The 17,787-nt window shown below is 40.5% G+C and overlaps 1 protein-coding gene and 2 non-coding genes across 5 annotated transcripts in view; 2 read left to right on the top strand and 1 right to left on the bottom strand.

Moving 5' to 3' along the window:
• Positions 1 to 17,787, bottom strand: part of sema3h (sema domain, immunoglobulin domain (Ig), short basic domain, secreted, (semaphorin) 3H) — a 73,818-nt gene that overhangs the window by 34,060 nt on the left and 21,971 nt on the right. For all 3 annotated transcript variants that reach the window (XM_034209417.1, XM_034209418.1, XM_034209416.1), the window contains exons 2-5: positions 13,722 to 13,876; positions 8,197 to 8,259; positions 7,501 to 7,620; positions 434 to 527 (exon numbers count right to left, since the gene is read on the bottom strand). In XM_034209417.1, the coding sequence (XP_034065308.1) occupies positions 434 to 527; positions 7,501 to 7,620; positions 8,197 to 8,259; positions 13,722 to 13,876 (432 nt within the window). The remainder of the gene's footprint in view (positions 1 to 433; positions 528 to 7,500; positions 7,621 to 8,196; positions 8,260 to 13,721; positions 13,877 to 17,787) is intronic.
• Positions 4,674 to 4,746, top strand: trnar-ccu. The gene has a single exon. It is a non-coding gene; the product is annotated as a tRNA-Arg (tRNA).
• On the top strand, positions 6,430 to 6,502 carry trnar-ccu. The gene has a single exon. It is a non-coding gene; the product is annotated as a tRNA-Arg (tRNA).

The following is a 17,787-nucleotide window of genomic DNA, read 5'->3' on the forward strand; positions in this document are numbered from 1 at the left end:
TTACACATTTCTCCCAAGTCTGTGTTGCATGCAGTCAACATTCAATACTGTGCCTGAATGCATCCTGTGTAGAAACAGACGGAGCACTAAAGCTGCTGCTCAGGCTGCGCCTCCTGTAGAGTAGTCAGGGTGTAGGTATGTTTTATTCCTCTTTGCGCCCTCAGATTTAATTGCAGATATTATGTTAAAATGGCGTCCAAAAAAACAAAAAAAACATCCAATCAAATTGGTTGTATGATTAACAAAGTCAGTGTACTAATATTTTTCCCAATAGGTGTTTTATAGTGCTGCAACAACAAGCCTATAACTTTGTCTCAAACTGGTCTTCCACATCAACCTGAAAACTCACAGACAAGTCATATCTGTTCCTATGATAACTTACCATTCATAATTTATTTGTGTTGCTGTGTGAGGAGAAAAACGGTCAGCTTACCAATGACAGCAGAGGCTGTTTTCTGGAACGGATCATAGGGGCATTTCCCTTTCCCACACTCTGTCTGGCTGTAGGAGAGAGTCTGGTGCTCCGCCTGGCAAGGAGAGCAGAGACAGAGGTCACTCAGGCAGAGAGGGAGAAAATCAGCCGGACAGAAGAAGACACACCAGAGAGAACAAGTTGTTTGGGCAGACTGACAGGCTGTGACTCTTTAATTTACTCTTTCATCTATGAATTATTTCATTCATCCACACAGAGAAGCATAGAGACTTTTTCAGCCGGTAGAATTAGTCTGCCACACACACACACACACACACAATATGGGCGCCTAATTGAGGGTAACCAGGGTAAGTGAGGGGATTTAAAAATGTGTGAAGTCCAATCTTAAACCAGTCAGCAACACTAGCTCCTTTAAGCACCTCGTCTGAACCGTTCTGATCTCACACCACCTTTCATGGTATTAGCTGTTCCCTGACACACACACCAATACAAATGTAGGAATTCCACATTCCACTCACACACATACAATCACACATGATGTCTGATCCCACAACTACAAAGGTTTAAACCTCACACGCACACCTCAAACTATAGCGGAAGAATATTAAGAACCATTAATCCATCCATCCATCCATCCATGGATGGATGGATGGATGGATGGATGTTTTTCAATCATGTATCAGCAAGGGGACACACTTGGGCTCTAGAATAACATTCACTTTAAAGTGGACCTATCATGCTATTTTTAGGTAATAGCATAGGTCTCAGATATATAAAACATATCAAAAACATGTCTATGAAGTGTTTTGCTCAAAATACCAAACAGATCACCCATTCTAGCCATGCCTATATGTCCCTTTATTTCCTATATTTTTACAGCTTTTTAAAAAATTAAAATTGATAAAAAGAAAAAACTGTCTGAACTAAATACTGCCGTGATGAAATGCCATATCATGGATTATCAAGGATTATTTCTGAAACACTATGGAGCTCAAAGGCTTTCTCTCTTGCCGGTTATACCACAAAGTGAGTTCCTTTTTATTTCCTGCTTCTTCACACACATGCTCTATCCAGTACAGGTTAGCTCTGCGTGTTAGCGATGTTAATGTGAACATGCACCGACCATATGTGACCTGCTCTATCGAAATCAGTCGCATTGACCCGAAGACACATTTTGAGTTGTATACACTGTTGGAAAGAGGATATTCCAAGCTTTATGATGATATCAGGATTGTTGTTGTACTCCAAATATTAAGCAAAATATGTCACATTATATAATGACTGTCACCGAGTCATCATTTTGAGAAAAAGGCCTTCAAAGTTTCCTCTTCTCTGAAATCCATTGATCTGATTATTAGCGGAGCAAATGATCAGGGGTCTGGGGGGAGCTCATGAGTGTGTGTGTCTATGTATTAGGGATGGGAATTTGAAAGCAAATGTATATTCGAATATTCAACCCCCAAAAAAACGGTTAACCGATTAACCGAAATGTACATATCCTATATAAAAATCAAAAATAAATGTGAAAAAAAATCAAAAAAATATATATAATTTTGAAAGATAAATAAATACATGTTCAAATAAGTATAGAAAGAAACCAAGTCGAATTTGTCAAATGTATTGAACTGGTGATCACAGTTTGAACAGTTGACAGCTATAGGCCTACAGCTTTCATGCTTAAAACATAACTTGGTTTTTAAATGAAAGAGGGATCATACACGAACAACATAACGGGTTAGGGTAACGTAACCCAATTACAACAGAGATCAACAACCTATAACAGGGCCTATGCACAGAATGCAGCTATTCAATACTCATTCTTGTTTAAGAATATGAGCATGTCTACTCAGGGGAGAGCCGGGTGCGGAGGCGATTCACAATCAGGCCAGCTGTAGAGAAGACCCTCTCTGCTGGAATTTGGGCATAAGATGAGGTTTGAGTCTGTGTGATCGTAGGGAGGGGCAGCAGCCATATCATTAGCTAGAACTAGCTAGATCTGATGGATTTGGACATAAACGCGAGTGAAGTATAACCGGACGCGAGAGAGAGAGAGAGAGATCAGCACCTCTGCCCGCTGTGAGGGACCGGTGAGCGGAGCAAAACACACCTTTAGACCTAACACATTTATCTATAGCACTGTCGTATACATTGAATTATTCCATTTGATAATATGTAATCAACTTAGGCATCCCTCCCAAAAAAAAAAAAAAAATATTACAATAAAAATATTCATAACTCATATTCTCATATTTGAATACCTGAATAATTTTGAATATTCTAATATTCGATTAATCGTTCCCATCCCTAGTATGTGTGTGTGTGTGTGTGTGTGTGTGTGTGTGTGTGTGTGTGTGTGTGTGTGTGTGTGTGTGTGTGTGTGTGTGTGTGTGTGTGTGTGTGTGTGTGTGTGTGTGTGTGTGTGTGTGTGTGTGTGTTTGTGTATTTTTGCGTTTGTGTGTATTGTGTTTGTTTCCCGGGGAAAACACTCACGAGAAACACCGGCTGTTGTTATGCCTGCTGTGACGACAAGTTACTCCGTTCTCCGCTTGTAATTATGCCGTTAAGCTTCAAAGCTGTATTTATCATCTGAATTTGCCGAAACAAGTTTAATATTCTGAAAGCCAAGACTTTGTTTATTTGAAATCAGATGAAAACAAACTGTAATGGACCCTGTCGTGTTATCTATGACTACTATGCGCCTGACATTCATAATTTCAGCCGGAGGGAGGGGGAGCAGCGCTGCGGAAGAGCAGATTGCGAGTGAGAGGTGCCTCTTCTTCCCTTTACAAGCTTCAAAAATGTATTTATCGTGTGATTTTGGAAATAAAAGTTTCATATTCTGAAAGCCAAGACTTTGTTTATTTAAAATCAAACAGAACACCCGAACCCCGAATAACGTGTTTTTTACGCAAATCCACGTTTATTTTTAAATGAGCCGTTGCGACTTCCGACTGATTTCGATAGAGCGGGTCACATATTACGTCCAAAACAGTCGGGCATTGTTTCTGATAGCAATGTTTCTGATAGGCCCGTGGGTGTAAAGCCAGCCTACATTTCCGATATAACGTCATATCGGACGCAAATCTGGATCAGCTCCGTTGTTGCCCCGTCTTTAGAGATTTGAGTACGGAGGAAAAGATAGAGGGTTTTATTTTCTGATGCTGCGTGAGTTCCCTTGACACACCGGGGACACATATTTATGTATAAAAGACATACAAAAGTGCATTTTGCATGATAGGTCCCCTTTAAATTTGACGTAAACATGTTCCCCTCAACATGTCTAAAGTGTCAGGTGGTACCAAGAGTACAGCCTGAAAAGGTACACTGTATATATTTTAGACAGATGGCACAAGATGACCTTAGTACATGTAGATATATGGGCATGGGGGCAGACACCACACACATGATATTTCAGCTGCTGATAGGTAACTGTATAGGGGCTGGGAGTCAGAACACACACACACACACACAGGACGGTGGGTGGCAGGAACAGCATTGCTTCCTTTATTTGGCTTTTTTCATGTTATTTATTTAAAACCTGTTTATATATTATAGATCATAGTAGAAAAAGCTTGAAATATGCTCATAGGATAGCTAACTAAGGAGTTTCATCGTTTGAATGTGATAAAGGTGAAAAGACCAGTTACATTTTGTGAGCTAACACATTTCATCAACTGGGAAAGCCTGCACACATTTTATATTTTAAGGCGCAGAAGGAGAGACTCAAAATAGTGATATCCAGATCAAGGTTTTTAAGCTGCTAATACTGATTTGATACTTGTATACAATAATATATTTAGCAAATAAACACCCATGTCTTTCAAACACCATTCAACCAATTTGTAACGCAGGCTTTCTATTGAAAACGTTACCCTTCAGCCCATGCCAACTCTGAAAACATCACTACGCTGTCTTTTTATTGTTGAGCCCTCTCTGATATACCCCTTTCCCAAAGAAGCGGTTAGAACGGAAAATTAAGCGACGTAAACTGTGATGTCATGACGTGGCTCCTAAAGGGCTTTGGTTGGTGGAAAAGCAGACAGTTGGCTCAACATTGCGAACCAATTATGAACTGAACCATCGCCAGTACTGCTGAACAAGCACATAACTCATTTCAGTGGAAAAGGGGTAACAGTGGCTCAGACCCTGAGGGGCCATTGTGGACTAAAGCCTATAACCCTTATTGTCACTTTGTAGTCAAACACATTTTTGGTGAGACGCTAAAAATGTGATGTGCAAAGCCCCAGTGGCCTAATGGATAAGGCACTGGCCTCCTAAGCCAGGGATTGTGGGTTCGAGTCCCATCTGGGGTGATTGACTGTCAATTATGCTGAAAACATGACGATTTTTGATGGAATAAACCTTGGCTGCAGTCGAATAGTCCAAAAATCAGCTACTATCGTCTATTCCTTGACCTTTGTGTGAAACGTCACGGGGTTAAGGGATAGTGGATAGGAGAATTCAAAAGGACTTAGGAAAAGAGACTGCTGTACTTTGAGAATCCGACTGCACTTTCACTATCCGACGTATTTATGATGCGCCAGCTGATGTCATGAATGTGCGTCTGCTGCTGTGGGGAAACTATGGAAACTACAGTTTTCTATACAGCGGACTACAACATGGATGTTCAATAAGAACGAGGGACTACTGTAAACTCATCTAGAGACTCTGCACCGTGCTCTGATGCTGTTGTTTTATGCTTTATGAACGTGGACAACAGAGAAACATATTCTTCATGACCAAAGTTGGAATTGAAATAAAAAAGGAAAGTGAAACTTATGCTCGTCACCCTCTCCCTCCGGTCCACATTAATACAAATGATCCCAATACATATGATTGTATGAACTATTAAAATATCTTAAAATCAATACAAATGTATTTATTATAAACGTTAGTCCTTAACATCTATCACTGTGTATATCACCATTCAAACATCTTTTAAAAGTTTAACAAACCCCACACAGCTCAGTAAAGACTGTGAAATGTTGACTTTATTTGATAATTTCAGTAAAAACTAACGTTCATATTTCTCTAATTGATTATAATACTAAAACAAAGCACTTTGGCAACTTACCACATACGTTTTAAAATGCTTAATAAGCACCGTAACTTTCATGATATAATTTCTCGGTCATAATCAGTTGTTTCCGTGAATGGCCGAATGTTGTGTGTCACTGTAAATGTTGCGGCCGCAAGGCATTGTGGGGCAGCATTTTCTCCTCTCCCTTCGTAAAGCAAGGTCCAGTGTTTCCTAAGCTAAAGGAGTTTATAAAGGAAGTTTCAAACCTCCTTTCTTATCATCTAGACTAGAGCAGGGGTGTCAAACTCAATTTCATCACGGGCCACATCAGCATTATGGTTGCACTCAAAGGGCCAGTTGTAACTTTAAGACTATATAAAAATACATATATAAATATATCATATATATAAAATAATGTATTATATTACATTATTGCCTCTGCATTGGATTATCGGATAAGGTAATAATAACTTCATGATTAACTACGACTGAAAGCAGAAGTCTAGGGCAAATAATTGCAAGTCTCTTCAGTGAGAATGTCACAATTATTTAAAAAGAAAAGCCAAATTCCGGGTCATTTCACTCCGTAAAGCCCCTGTCACACTGTCCCGAAATTGACACCAGATGGACACATGATAAGCAGCAACTTCGTGAGCGGTGGCAAAATCTTTGGCACGCCAAAAAATTGCCGAAAGACCTTGCGAAGGTTCATTTTCATGTTGAATTCGTGTCCATTTTGCCCTTCGTAAGGCACTCGTGAGGGCATCTTGTCAAATCGTGTCATCGGGCATTTTCCGCTTCACGAAGACAATACAAAGGAAACAAGAAGCTGCCCGATTGTCTTAGGAAGGCAACACGACTACGTGAAAACCTCGCAATTCCGTCGTGTAGCCATCGTATTATATTACGATAACCCTTATTGTCACTTTGTAGTCAAACACATTTTTGGTGAGACGCTAAAAATGTGGTGTGCAAAGCCCCAGTGGCCTAATGGATAAGGCACTGGCCTCCTAAGCCAGGGATTGTGGGTTCAAGTCCCATCTGGGGTGATTAAGAGCTCATATTTACTCCATACTGTCAGCAAGTAAGTATGAGTTACACCATGCAAATTGTAGTTTTCTGTTCCTAGCACCCGGTGTGGTCTTCCCATCTGCTTCAAGGTTCCAAGTGTTGTATGTTCTGAGGTGGTCTTCTGCATACCTTCGCTTTAACTTGTGGCTATTTGAGTTACTGTTGCCTTTATATCATCTTGAACCAGTCTGGACATTCTCCTCTGACATCAACAAGGCATTTTCGCCCTGAGAACTGCCGCTCACTGGATATTTTCCCTTTTACGGACAATTCTCTGTATACCCTAGAGATGGTTGTGTGTGAAAATCCCAGTAGAACAGCAGTTTCTGAAATACTCAGTCCAGCCCGTCTGGCACCAACAACCATGCCACGTTCGTTCACCTTTCTTCCCCATTCTTATTTTGAGTTTGAACTTCACCAGGTCCTCTTGACCATGACTACATGCCTAAATGCATTGAGTTGCTGCCATGTGATTGGCTGATTAAATATTTGCGTTAACCACCAATTGAACAGGTGTACCTAATAAAGTGGCCAGTGAGTGGCCGTTTCTCAATGTCGAGTACACCTGCTGCAGAGCCACTATTTCAAGTATACTATGTCATCGAGTGACGCCGAATGCTGGGCATTTAACATGCATTTTTAAACAGTCCTTCAGCGCCACTCGATGACGTAGTATACTTGAAATAGTGGCTCTGCAGCAGGTTTACTCGACATTGAGAAACGGCCAGTGTATGTTAAGGCGCAGAAGGAGACTCAAACTAGGGATCTGCACATCAAGTTTTGTTGGCTTCTGATACTGATCTGATAGTTATATACAATAATATATTTACCAACATTCTGAGTACTATAAATATGTATCTGGGAAACTCAAATATAAGATATTTTCTTCTAAATGTGACAGGTGGACCACTTTCTAACTGGTGAAATGTCTTCAGAAAGTCATTGTTTGTGTGCATATGTGTGCTTGCAGTATTACCTGTTGGAAGATGCTTATAGCTATGAAAGCACATCGGGGGTTGAAGGCGCCAGTGCCACAAACGTAGAGGTGGGTCGAATTAAAAGGCTGCAGAACTCTCAGGAAGTTAGCACACTCCAACTGGACAGAGAGAGAAACACACAAACATTGAGAGGGAACAATGTGAGTATGAAGAAATTATATTTGTAAATGCTTTATTACATATATGAGTAAGTAATTACTTTATATGAATTGGTTGCATTTCTATCAGCAAGTAACAATATTGGGCAAGTAGTAACAAAACGAGCCTGATTGAATTATATTGAAATAACATAATGGAGGGCAGGATCTATTGGGCATGTGACAAGTTTGCTATGAAAAAAGGTGGCTACACCAAACAAAAAGTAAGATTTGATTTCTTGATAAGCATCACCTGTTTGTCTTTTTCTTCTCTGTCAAAGTCTTTCCATGAACAGATATATAAATGTTCACCTGCGTTTACGGCTACACACTGTGGTACATGTTGCTTTGCTTATGCAATCGTACTGTGTGTGTGTGTGTGTGTGTGTGTGTGTGTGTGTGTGTGTGTGTGTGTGTGTGTGTGTGTGTGTGTGTGTGTGTGTGTGTGTGTGTGTGTGTGTGTGTGTGTGTGTGTGTGTGTGTGTGTGTGTGTGTGTGTGTGTGTGTGTGTGTGTGTGTGTGTTTGTGCTGAATCACCTCTGGATCCTTCCCAGCCATCAGACATTCTTGGACTCGGTCTGGACTGGCTGGCCAGTACAGCTACAGAGAGCGAGAGAGTTAAAGAGAGAAAAAGAGGGGGAGAAAGATATTTAAAAACAGTGTTTGTTACTCACTCAACATGTTCCTGATCAAAATATGTCACCATTGCGGTGGGAACGAGGCAGCGAAACATGACTAATCTAGATTTTAAACAACATGAAGAGACGAGGCAGATTTGAATACCTCTTGGAAGCAGCTTCAGGGAGGAGAATATAAAAAGTAACTGGCAGCAACGCCGAGTCCTAATGATGAGGCAAGCTGTCAGAGCGGCAGTGATGGTGGCAACATGACAAATGCATCTATTGTTAGACTGTGACTGCAGTGTTAGCTACAGCAACATGAGCACAATAATGCAACTGTTGTTATTAGATTGGAAAAAGCTATCAGTTAATTTTCTTGTTTAATGAATAAGCAAGCCTCTGTCTAAATGTAAACCATTATCATTCATGTGAATACACCAGTCCTAGTTAGCAAATCGTTTTGTAACAGCAGCAAACTATGGCTTAGAGTGGCATTATAGCAGACTCCATTGTTAAAATGCTAATCAATCCTGCTTATAGACAGAGTTTGAGAGCACCTTTTCCAAATCTAAGGACCCAAGCTGAATTTCAATGTCATGTCAACTTTATTTTTTCTTTGCAACAAGTTTCCAGAATGTCTGATGTAAATTAAGGGTTTTTCTGACCTAATTTCTGAGAATGTAATGATGAATATTATGTTAAAAAGAACAGCACTCTGGCTAGGTAATACAAATGTGGGCTGATTTGTTTATGTTCAGCAATGTGCCCACACAGAAGCTAACATTCATGAGTCATGTCTTTTTCCAATCGTGAGCCGTTCCACAGCAGACCAGTTCAATATACTTATAACATCTGTATATTTTCATAATGTATGTAGGCTCTTTGCCCTGTGCATATCTGCCAAAAAAATGACACTTTTCCAGAGGTTAAAAGAAAGACAAATCTGTAATGCAGAAATGAGGTACGCAATGGAACCTGTCAGATGTGCCCCGAAGCCACATATTCAGACGTTAACCAATTAATGTATTTCGGGAAGGCATGAGACAGTGTTTATTCACTTTTTTCCAAACTGTCTGAATCCCTATGTCTGAATAAACAGGTTGTTCAGGAATCAGGCTACATTTGCTTCAGGCCCGTTTAGGTTTGGACGTGTGTGTGTGTGTGTGTGTGTGTGTGTGTGTGTGTGTGTGTGTGTGTGTGTGTGTGTGTGTGTGTGTGTGTGTTGTGTGTGTGTGTGTATGTGTGTGTGTGTGTGTGCGTGCGTGCGTGCGTGCGTGCGTGCGCGTTTGCTTTTTTAATAGATTCATCCTGGGTTCAGTTAAGATAATCACTAATGAAAAGTATTATTTCTAATCAAAGTACATATTAGTTCACCAGTGGACGTATGAACTAATGACATGTTTCCTTCAGTTGTTGTCTCTATTTCATAAACTGCCTTGTTTGTGTCTATGTTAATGATAAGTATATATATTTATAAAATTCCCTGCTTTCATGTCAAGCGATTAGTGCAACAAATAATAGACAGGGCTTTGATAAAGTAAGAGAGAAAAAGAAAATATGGCTTCATGGGAAATGGCAGCTACATGACTAATCTAAATATTTCCCTGAGTCAGTCATTCAAGCAAAGATTGAATTGATATGACAACTCGTCGTTCTCATTTATCTCTACATACCATAACAACTGCAAAGTTCACTGAAGGAAATGCAGGAACTTAACTCTAAAATTAAAAGTGACAATGAACAAATGAACTTCTCGAATATCATCATTAATACTCACATAAATAAGATGCGATATGTGCGTGGATATTGGATCCAGAAAATGTAACATCAACTGTTTGAAAGGGACTAATGACAAATGGTGGTGCGTTCAGGAAACAATTTATTCTGACCGTCCAGTAATGGCTCTCTGGTGTAGTCATTCCCGCAGAGCCTTTGGCGGAGCAGAGACGATCAGATTAGATTAGAGCCCACGTTTCCCCCTTATCTTCAAATACCACACACTGACAGGAACACGGACCACCACTAAAGGATTCTCACCAGGTAAGGACCCTGTGTAATGGAAATGTACCTCTCTGGGAAAAGCGTGCTGGTTGTCAGTTTATGCGAAATATAGAACTCACCAGGAGGAAAAATCTGAAGGTAATAGATTTTTAGAAATGACTCGTTTAAAGAAAGAAAGAAAGAAAAGAAAGTGGAAACAAAAGAAGTACGGCGAATGAATAAAGAATAAATATGCAACAAAAGCCACAAACACACACTCAAACCCTCGGTGACCCTTTGTGTAATGTGGGCTGCCAGCTGCACACTCACACAGAAGGAATGTATTGAGGGTTTTTGGTCTGATCAAAGTGAAAATGCAACTGAAGGCAACCGCATCATGTTTGGCACTCTGCCCTGCAATGGGATGAATCGGAGGATCTGGTTACGTGTCCATCTCTCGGTGCCAAAATCAGTTCTATTGAGTCAGTAAGACTGCACATTTATAAAAAGTATGTGTGAGGTTTAAATCATGAAAAGAAAGCAATACATAAGTAGGAATGAAGTGGCCTCAAGCTACACTGATAAGGAGCTCTGGGTGTCAGTAGCAGAGAAAACAAACAGGAATGTGGAGAATATGGCACTGTGAGTGGTTTGAACACCACAAGGGAAGAACTGTACCGAGCTGGAACAGTATAAACAGACTATAAATACTGTATGTACAGATGTATGACTTTACAGCCAGCACACAGTTGAGTTACGAGTTTGATATGACTATCTATCTTTAGTTGGCCGGTTGCCTAGCTGAGTGGGTGGCTGGCCAGCTTGACTGCTGTCTGTCTGTCTGCTTCACTGGTAGTTTGTCTGCTTGCCTACCTGTCAGTTATCTGATAGCTTACGTGTACAACGGACAGATGAGGCTATTGATTTGAGTCCGCAGGCTTTTAAAAAACCAGCACAGACACTGTCCTTTCTGTAACCCTGAACCTAAGCAGATTGGTTGAAAAAAACGTCACCTTATCCGTCTACATTCAAAATCATAGCTGCAGCATGAAACTGGATACGGTAACAAACCTGTAACTTATATGTAACAGTTTGCATCCATATTTTATTTCCCTATGCAGCTATAAGATGCTCTGTTTTCACTAGGAATCATGGTTTGGGCCTTACACCCGGGTTGGACATGTTGTGTCATTTAAATCTTTGTCAAGCAGCACTGGAGGAACTAAGTGTGTAGCGACCATATAAGGAGAATTTTACAGAGTTGGACACACATTAAACAGTTTGCCGTGGTACTTTGATTGGTGCTAAAGAAAATGTGGATTGTTGTAAGTTGTTATGATGACTTCAAAAGTCAGTGGGGACAAAGTAAGGTCACGTCTCGCCATGAAAAAGAGTGGACCCAGCTCTGGAGTCGCATAGTTAGCTAATTAGCTTTCCTTTCTCCGGAGCAGTGGAAGACTGGGCAGAGGGGCCGTTAACATCTACCCAGAGTTTCTGCTGGCTAACAGTAAGCAAGCTACCTAGCAGCCTAGCTGGCTTGTTAGTTAACTTGCTAATTGGACCATGTTTTAACGCTTCACAGAAAATTATAGCAATGTGTTTTCCAATGCTGTGAGTGTGTGATTGACGCATAAAGTTAATTCATATCACTTATTTCCTCTGGCTTTGTATGTTTACTGCAAAACCTCACCTCTGTGAGTCCTTGACCGCTCTACAAGTCGCAATGGCTATGCAACACATAAAAATGGCCACCGTTGTTATCATTATGCTATGTTGATTTAAATTAAAATGATGGTTCTGCTGTATTATTCTTATGGTAACAACACACATAAGGAATAGAGACTTGTATCAGGGTGAGAACTTGACCAGCTGAACTCCGAGAGGTCAGAGCAGGGGGTCCACCTCAGGGTTTTAAGGTTTATATCATGAAGCTGTATATGATTGTCAACATGGTAACATCCTGGTCTTTAAACTGTTTATATAAACTTAAAACGAAATGGATAAATCCACTAAATCAGAAATGGCAAGTGAGCAGAAGCCCTCACTATTATAATAAATCAATAAAAAGGCTTCCACATGTCTGCTGTTTTTCTTTAAAGGTATAATAGTGCCCGGCAGAGGTAGGAATTTGGAAAAAGTGAAACTAATTATTTGTTACTGGAACCCATTATCTTGTTATGTATTGGTCCGTTTTGGAAAGTGACAAATAATGAGACAACAAAAGAATGCTATGCTTCATTGCTAGTAGTAGTTAAGTCGTTTTGGTTATATTCAAGCTTCAAAAGGCTTTAGTAGACCTCCATTGCCCTATGGAAATGTTTTTGCAATGAGTTGGCCTCGATTTTGTTTACACACATAAGGACACACACACACACACACACACACACACACACACACACACACACACACACACACACACACACACACACACACACACACACACACACACACACACACACACACACACACACACACACACACACACACACACACACACACACACACACACACACACACACACACACACACACACACACACACACACACACACACACACACACACACACACACACACACACACACACACACACACACACCACACACACACACACACACACACACACACACACACACACACACACACACACACACACACACACACATCTTGCCAATGGCGTCACAATATTCCAGTGATCAACGGGTTGCAGTAACGTGCCAACATATGCAACAATGCGCTATGAAAGGCAGGGAAGAAGACGACTGCAAGCTAGTAAATGTGGATGTACAAATTGATGGATTTAAAATGCTTTTGCGGTTTTGCAAATGTTTTACGATAAAATAAATGCATTTGACATGCTTTGAGACCTCATGTTTGTACACAATGTGTTTTGGTGAGTAATATTGAATATACACATCCCTTTTGTTTGTTTACAAGAAAAATCCACAGGGCACCTTTAAGTCCTACAACTAACACAGGCTTTTTAGGCTTTTGAAATCCCTCCAACTATCAGTGGATAAACTAAACAACACATGGTGGAGGGGCCAATAAATAAATCCACATTTTGAAGATGTTTTATAGAACAGTCACAACACTGCAGCTTTTATGGAGAGGCCAAGTTGGAGCGAGGGACAGATTGTGTAATATACTACTAAACATTGTTTCTGTCTATGTGGAAAGTTATTTCTTCTTGATTAGAGTCAAAGAAGGTAAAAACCAGGAAGCAGGGGACTCAGGAAGAAACTGATTTCTGTAATAAGAGCAAGGAACTAGAGACAGATAGGCGCTCAGAGGGGTGTGAGTTTCCTCTTCCTCATATTAATCATTAGTGCCATGGCCCTCACACATTCATTATCTGTGTTTATCTCCAAGCATTCATCAACAATCTTTGGCATGTGTGTAGTAATGCACCTTGCCGCAGGTGGTATGTGCAAATGAGTGTGTGTATGTCCTCCAGCTCTAACCTTGCGTGGGTTCTGCGTTATGTCATCCAGACTGGTAGACAGCAGGTAATCTTTCATGGCCACGTAGAGGCGCTTCCTGTCTTCGTCAGGCAGCAGATACTGCATGTCTCCGGCCACCAGGGGCAGCGTCAGCAGGCGGCCATTCTGGATCAGCTCTGATTAGGGAGAGGAAGACAAATGAAGGATTAGAATCGAAAATGTGCAAGGAAATCTGAAAGAAATGAACAATAAGCACTTCTTGCAGGGAGTTAGATTAGAAGACTGACTTCACTGCCATCTGTATGCATTAACTATGGAGCTTATGACAGGATTTGATTCGAATTGCAAAGCTTAAAGACTGGAAGTCCGTTCACAAACAAATGAGTTCCAGACTGCTTCTAGTATTTATGCGAAGTAAAAGTTTGCTAATTGACGTCTAATTCTGGCTTAATTTGAGCGAATAGAGTAAAGTCATCATAAAAATTGGAAATGTGGTTTACACACATGTATGGTGGCAAACAGGTGCAGACACGCTACTTTGGCCCAAACACTTCGATTCACAGATCATTTGTTCACAATTCACAATCTTTACAAAAAGCACTACAGTGAGGACATACTATCATCAGTCCAGTGCAGTTATTTGGTACGGCCAGAGTTTGAAACAGACTAACTCTGTAAACAGTGACAGTTGGCCAACTTTATAATTCCCAAACGTCAACAAGCGCTGCGGTGCCAGCTGTGTGCGTCCCTTTTTAGTGTCCCCGTTTCCGTTTAGTTTTGAGCTTCTTGCAATATTTTCAACGTTTTCTTGAGGCAGCGTGTTATTCCTAATGGAAATGTGTTGCGCCGTTGTAATGCATTTCCACCTGTTGGCAACCGTATGCATGGGTATATGGAACAACAATTAATCCAAACATATTTTTTAAAAGATAAAGACAGCACTGAATGCAAAGATTTGTTGCGAGAATTCTTTTTTATAACAGACAACCACCTAAACATAGAAAATGGTCAAAGACTAACTTTCACAACACCCTCAATCTTCCTCACACGCACTATTTGTTTGATTTATTCGTCTTATCATCACACTATACACACTCAGGTCAAACCAAAGTAGCTACAATCTCTTTTTGTAAATAATCAAACATAGACACACTGTACCTAAACTACATCTCCAGACAGACAGTTTGATGACACAGCACGCATCTTAAACGCTTTAAAATGATAAGAATGTTGCACCGTGTAAACTATGAGAACACCACACGTCTGTCTGTCTGTCTTGTGTTAACTTTTATATTTTGACTGCCAAGTGTTCTTCAGTGGATCGGACTTGGCATGGCCTCACAAAGCTAAAAGCACAAACGTATAGGCTCTGAAGCAGAACCAGGCTTCACACGTTGGCAGCTCTAAATAGCAGTGAGAGGCAGACAGAGCTTATAAAACACGGTTTGAACTTCAAAACACCGAATATTGTGAAACGCACGCAGCATTCTCCTGTTAAGCAACCTGGCCGTTCTGCTTTTAGCAAATGATACCAAAGGGACGAGAGGCATAAGAGTTTCCACTTTGAGTGTATAAACCAGACCCAAAGGAGGAATGGGATATATGAGATAATAATACAGCTTGTAATTAAGATGAATTATTCCCCAATGTTGCCTTAGCACACAATGTTGGTTCACTCAAGGGAAGATTTAAAGAAGTTATTAATGATTTATCATCTTTCACTGCGGCAGCAAACTCAGCTCGCTCTTATTAAAAAATATCATGTTTAGTTTTGTATCGTTCAAGTGGTGCTTCCTCCTCTGCAGTGTGAATCCCTCTCAAAAATACGGCGTGTTTCCTCAAGCAGATGAGACTGAATTGACACTAAGATCATCAGAATATGATCGGGTCAATAAAATCCCTTAAAATTCAATGACTTTCTATCAGTTGTAAGGATCAAAAGCAAACATAAACCTGCAATGGAAAGTTTACCAATGTACTTTTCTCTTAAACCTATTTTTGAAATGATTTCTAATTAGCCAACACCATCCTGTTGTTGGACTATGGGTTATCAAATGGAAACTGCTAGTCACACTACCTCTGCCTTTTTTAACAGCCAAACAGAAATATCAAGTATTCATCACAATATAAATTGGTTTGCTGACACGCACTGTGGTTACCCCTTATTCTACATTATACCCACATATACGCTCCTCTCCGAATACAGTCATTATCTTGACAGCTGACTGAAGCAGATGTGGGCTCTCAGAATGAGGTAATGAATGACTCTGGATGTCTTCAACATTTTGCCATATGTTCTTGATTTGCTACATATCATGTTAGTGGACATGTGAGTTAGAAAAAGAAAAAAGAGTTTAGAAAAGCTCAAGAGACTTATAGATGAAGGAGACTGGTTGAAGATTGAAACTATGGGGAAGAGAAGGGAAACAGAAAAAGGGGAGAATGGATAGGTTGAGAAGTGAGGCCCTGTTGAGGTGCAGGAGATCGATTCGAAAGACTTAATAATAAATGAGACAACACTTCTGAGAAGGACCCTGAAAGGGTGACAGACTGGAATCAGATACAAGGTGGATGAAGACAAGGCAGGAGAGACAGGGAGAGAGGGGTGAGATTCCACACTGAACATGCTTTTATCAGTTTGTACAAATATAATACTCAAGAACAAGACAGGGCCATGCTCAATTCTGGTCTTATCAAATAACCACATTGGACCATGGAGTGCTTTTTGTGGGATTTTGAATGTAATCTGAATAAACGGCACAATAACCATGAAACAAGTAAAGGGTCAATTCAGCTACAGCACTCTGGGAATGCAAGTTCTTCTTGTTTATCTCGTTGCCTCAGTAACCCAAGTATTGATCTTTCTTCCTTTGGTAACTATAGCTCCAAGGCTATAATCAATTGACGGAAAAACAATTGCAAAAAATGAAATGATCAATTGATCGTTTAGTAATTTTTGCCTGCAGATGGCCAGGGGCTTTTTTTAGGATCTACAATATGAAGATTGTGTGCTTTTCTCTGTTTAATATCACGTTAACTTTGTATCTTTCCGTTTTAGACTGCTAAACCCTATATCACCTTGGACTAAAAGAAACTATGATGCTATTTTTTACTATCTTCTCACAATTTATGGACCAAACGATTAATCAAGAAAACGAATCGATAGATAGTACCCTCGTGTTTTGCATATTAAACTTCATATTCAGCCATCTCCTCACGTGCTTCTAACTGCCATGAGCACCGGACAAAGAGAATGTGGAAAGTCCATCATGCTTAACTTGTAAACAGGAACTTGAATCAGGACATTGGACCTGGTCCAACTTCATCAAAATGTCTAACAAGGTGGAGTGACAGGTCTGGAAAAACACTGCCCAATTAACAAGCTGCATGCTGGGAGCCCATGTGACTTTTATTTTACAGTTACTGGCTGGTATTTAATGTCAGCAATGTAATTAAGTGATCCGGACAGGACCCAATATTACTAGAGCAGTTTCACTTTTCCTTTGGTACAGAGAAAACGTAGTTGAACTTGTCCGATCTGATCCTTGTATTGCAATGCTGAAATAGTTTTTGAACATCTGTATTCTTCACTATGCAAACAAAACAGCAAATCAATGTGAGAAGGGTACAATAAAAAAGCTAAAATCCTAAATAGGAGGAGGGAGGGATGTGGGCATAACGACAGGGCAGAGTGACAAGAAGATGAAAACAGTCCGATGGGCGAAAACAGATACGAGATGAGAATAGGAAAAATGTCAAAACATGACACGATGACAGACAGATGAGAGGAGAGAGGAGGAGGAGAGGGGAGGAGGAGGAGAGCGGAGTGAAAGGAAATCTTGATGAAGGAAATTAATAAAAATTGATGGATGATGATGAGGAGGAGCAGGAAGAGGAGCGATGGGAGAAGACAGGTGGAGATTGGGCAGGAAAGGTCAACAAGGATAGAAGCGAGAGCTCATGTGGAGATGACAGGGCTGGGGGGGGATGATGGGCATATGGGAGGATTGAGGAGGAAGTGAGAAAGGAGGATGAAGGGGAAGAGTAGCCCAGAGCGGGAGGGGAAATGGCCCCGTAATAACAGAGG

Source organism: Gymnodraco acuticeps, unplaced genomic scaffold (genome assembly GCF_902827175.1).
Source record: "Gymnodraco acuticeps unplaced genomic scaffold, fGymAcu1.1, whole genome shotgun sequence".
Lineage (NCBI taxonomy): Eukaryota > Metazoa > Chordata > Actinopteri > Perciformes > Bathydraconidae > Gymnodraco > Gymnodraco acuticeps.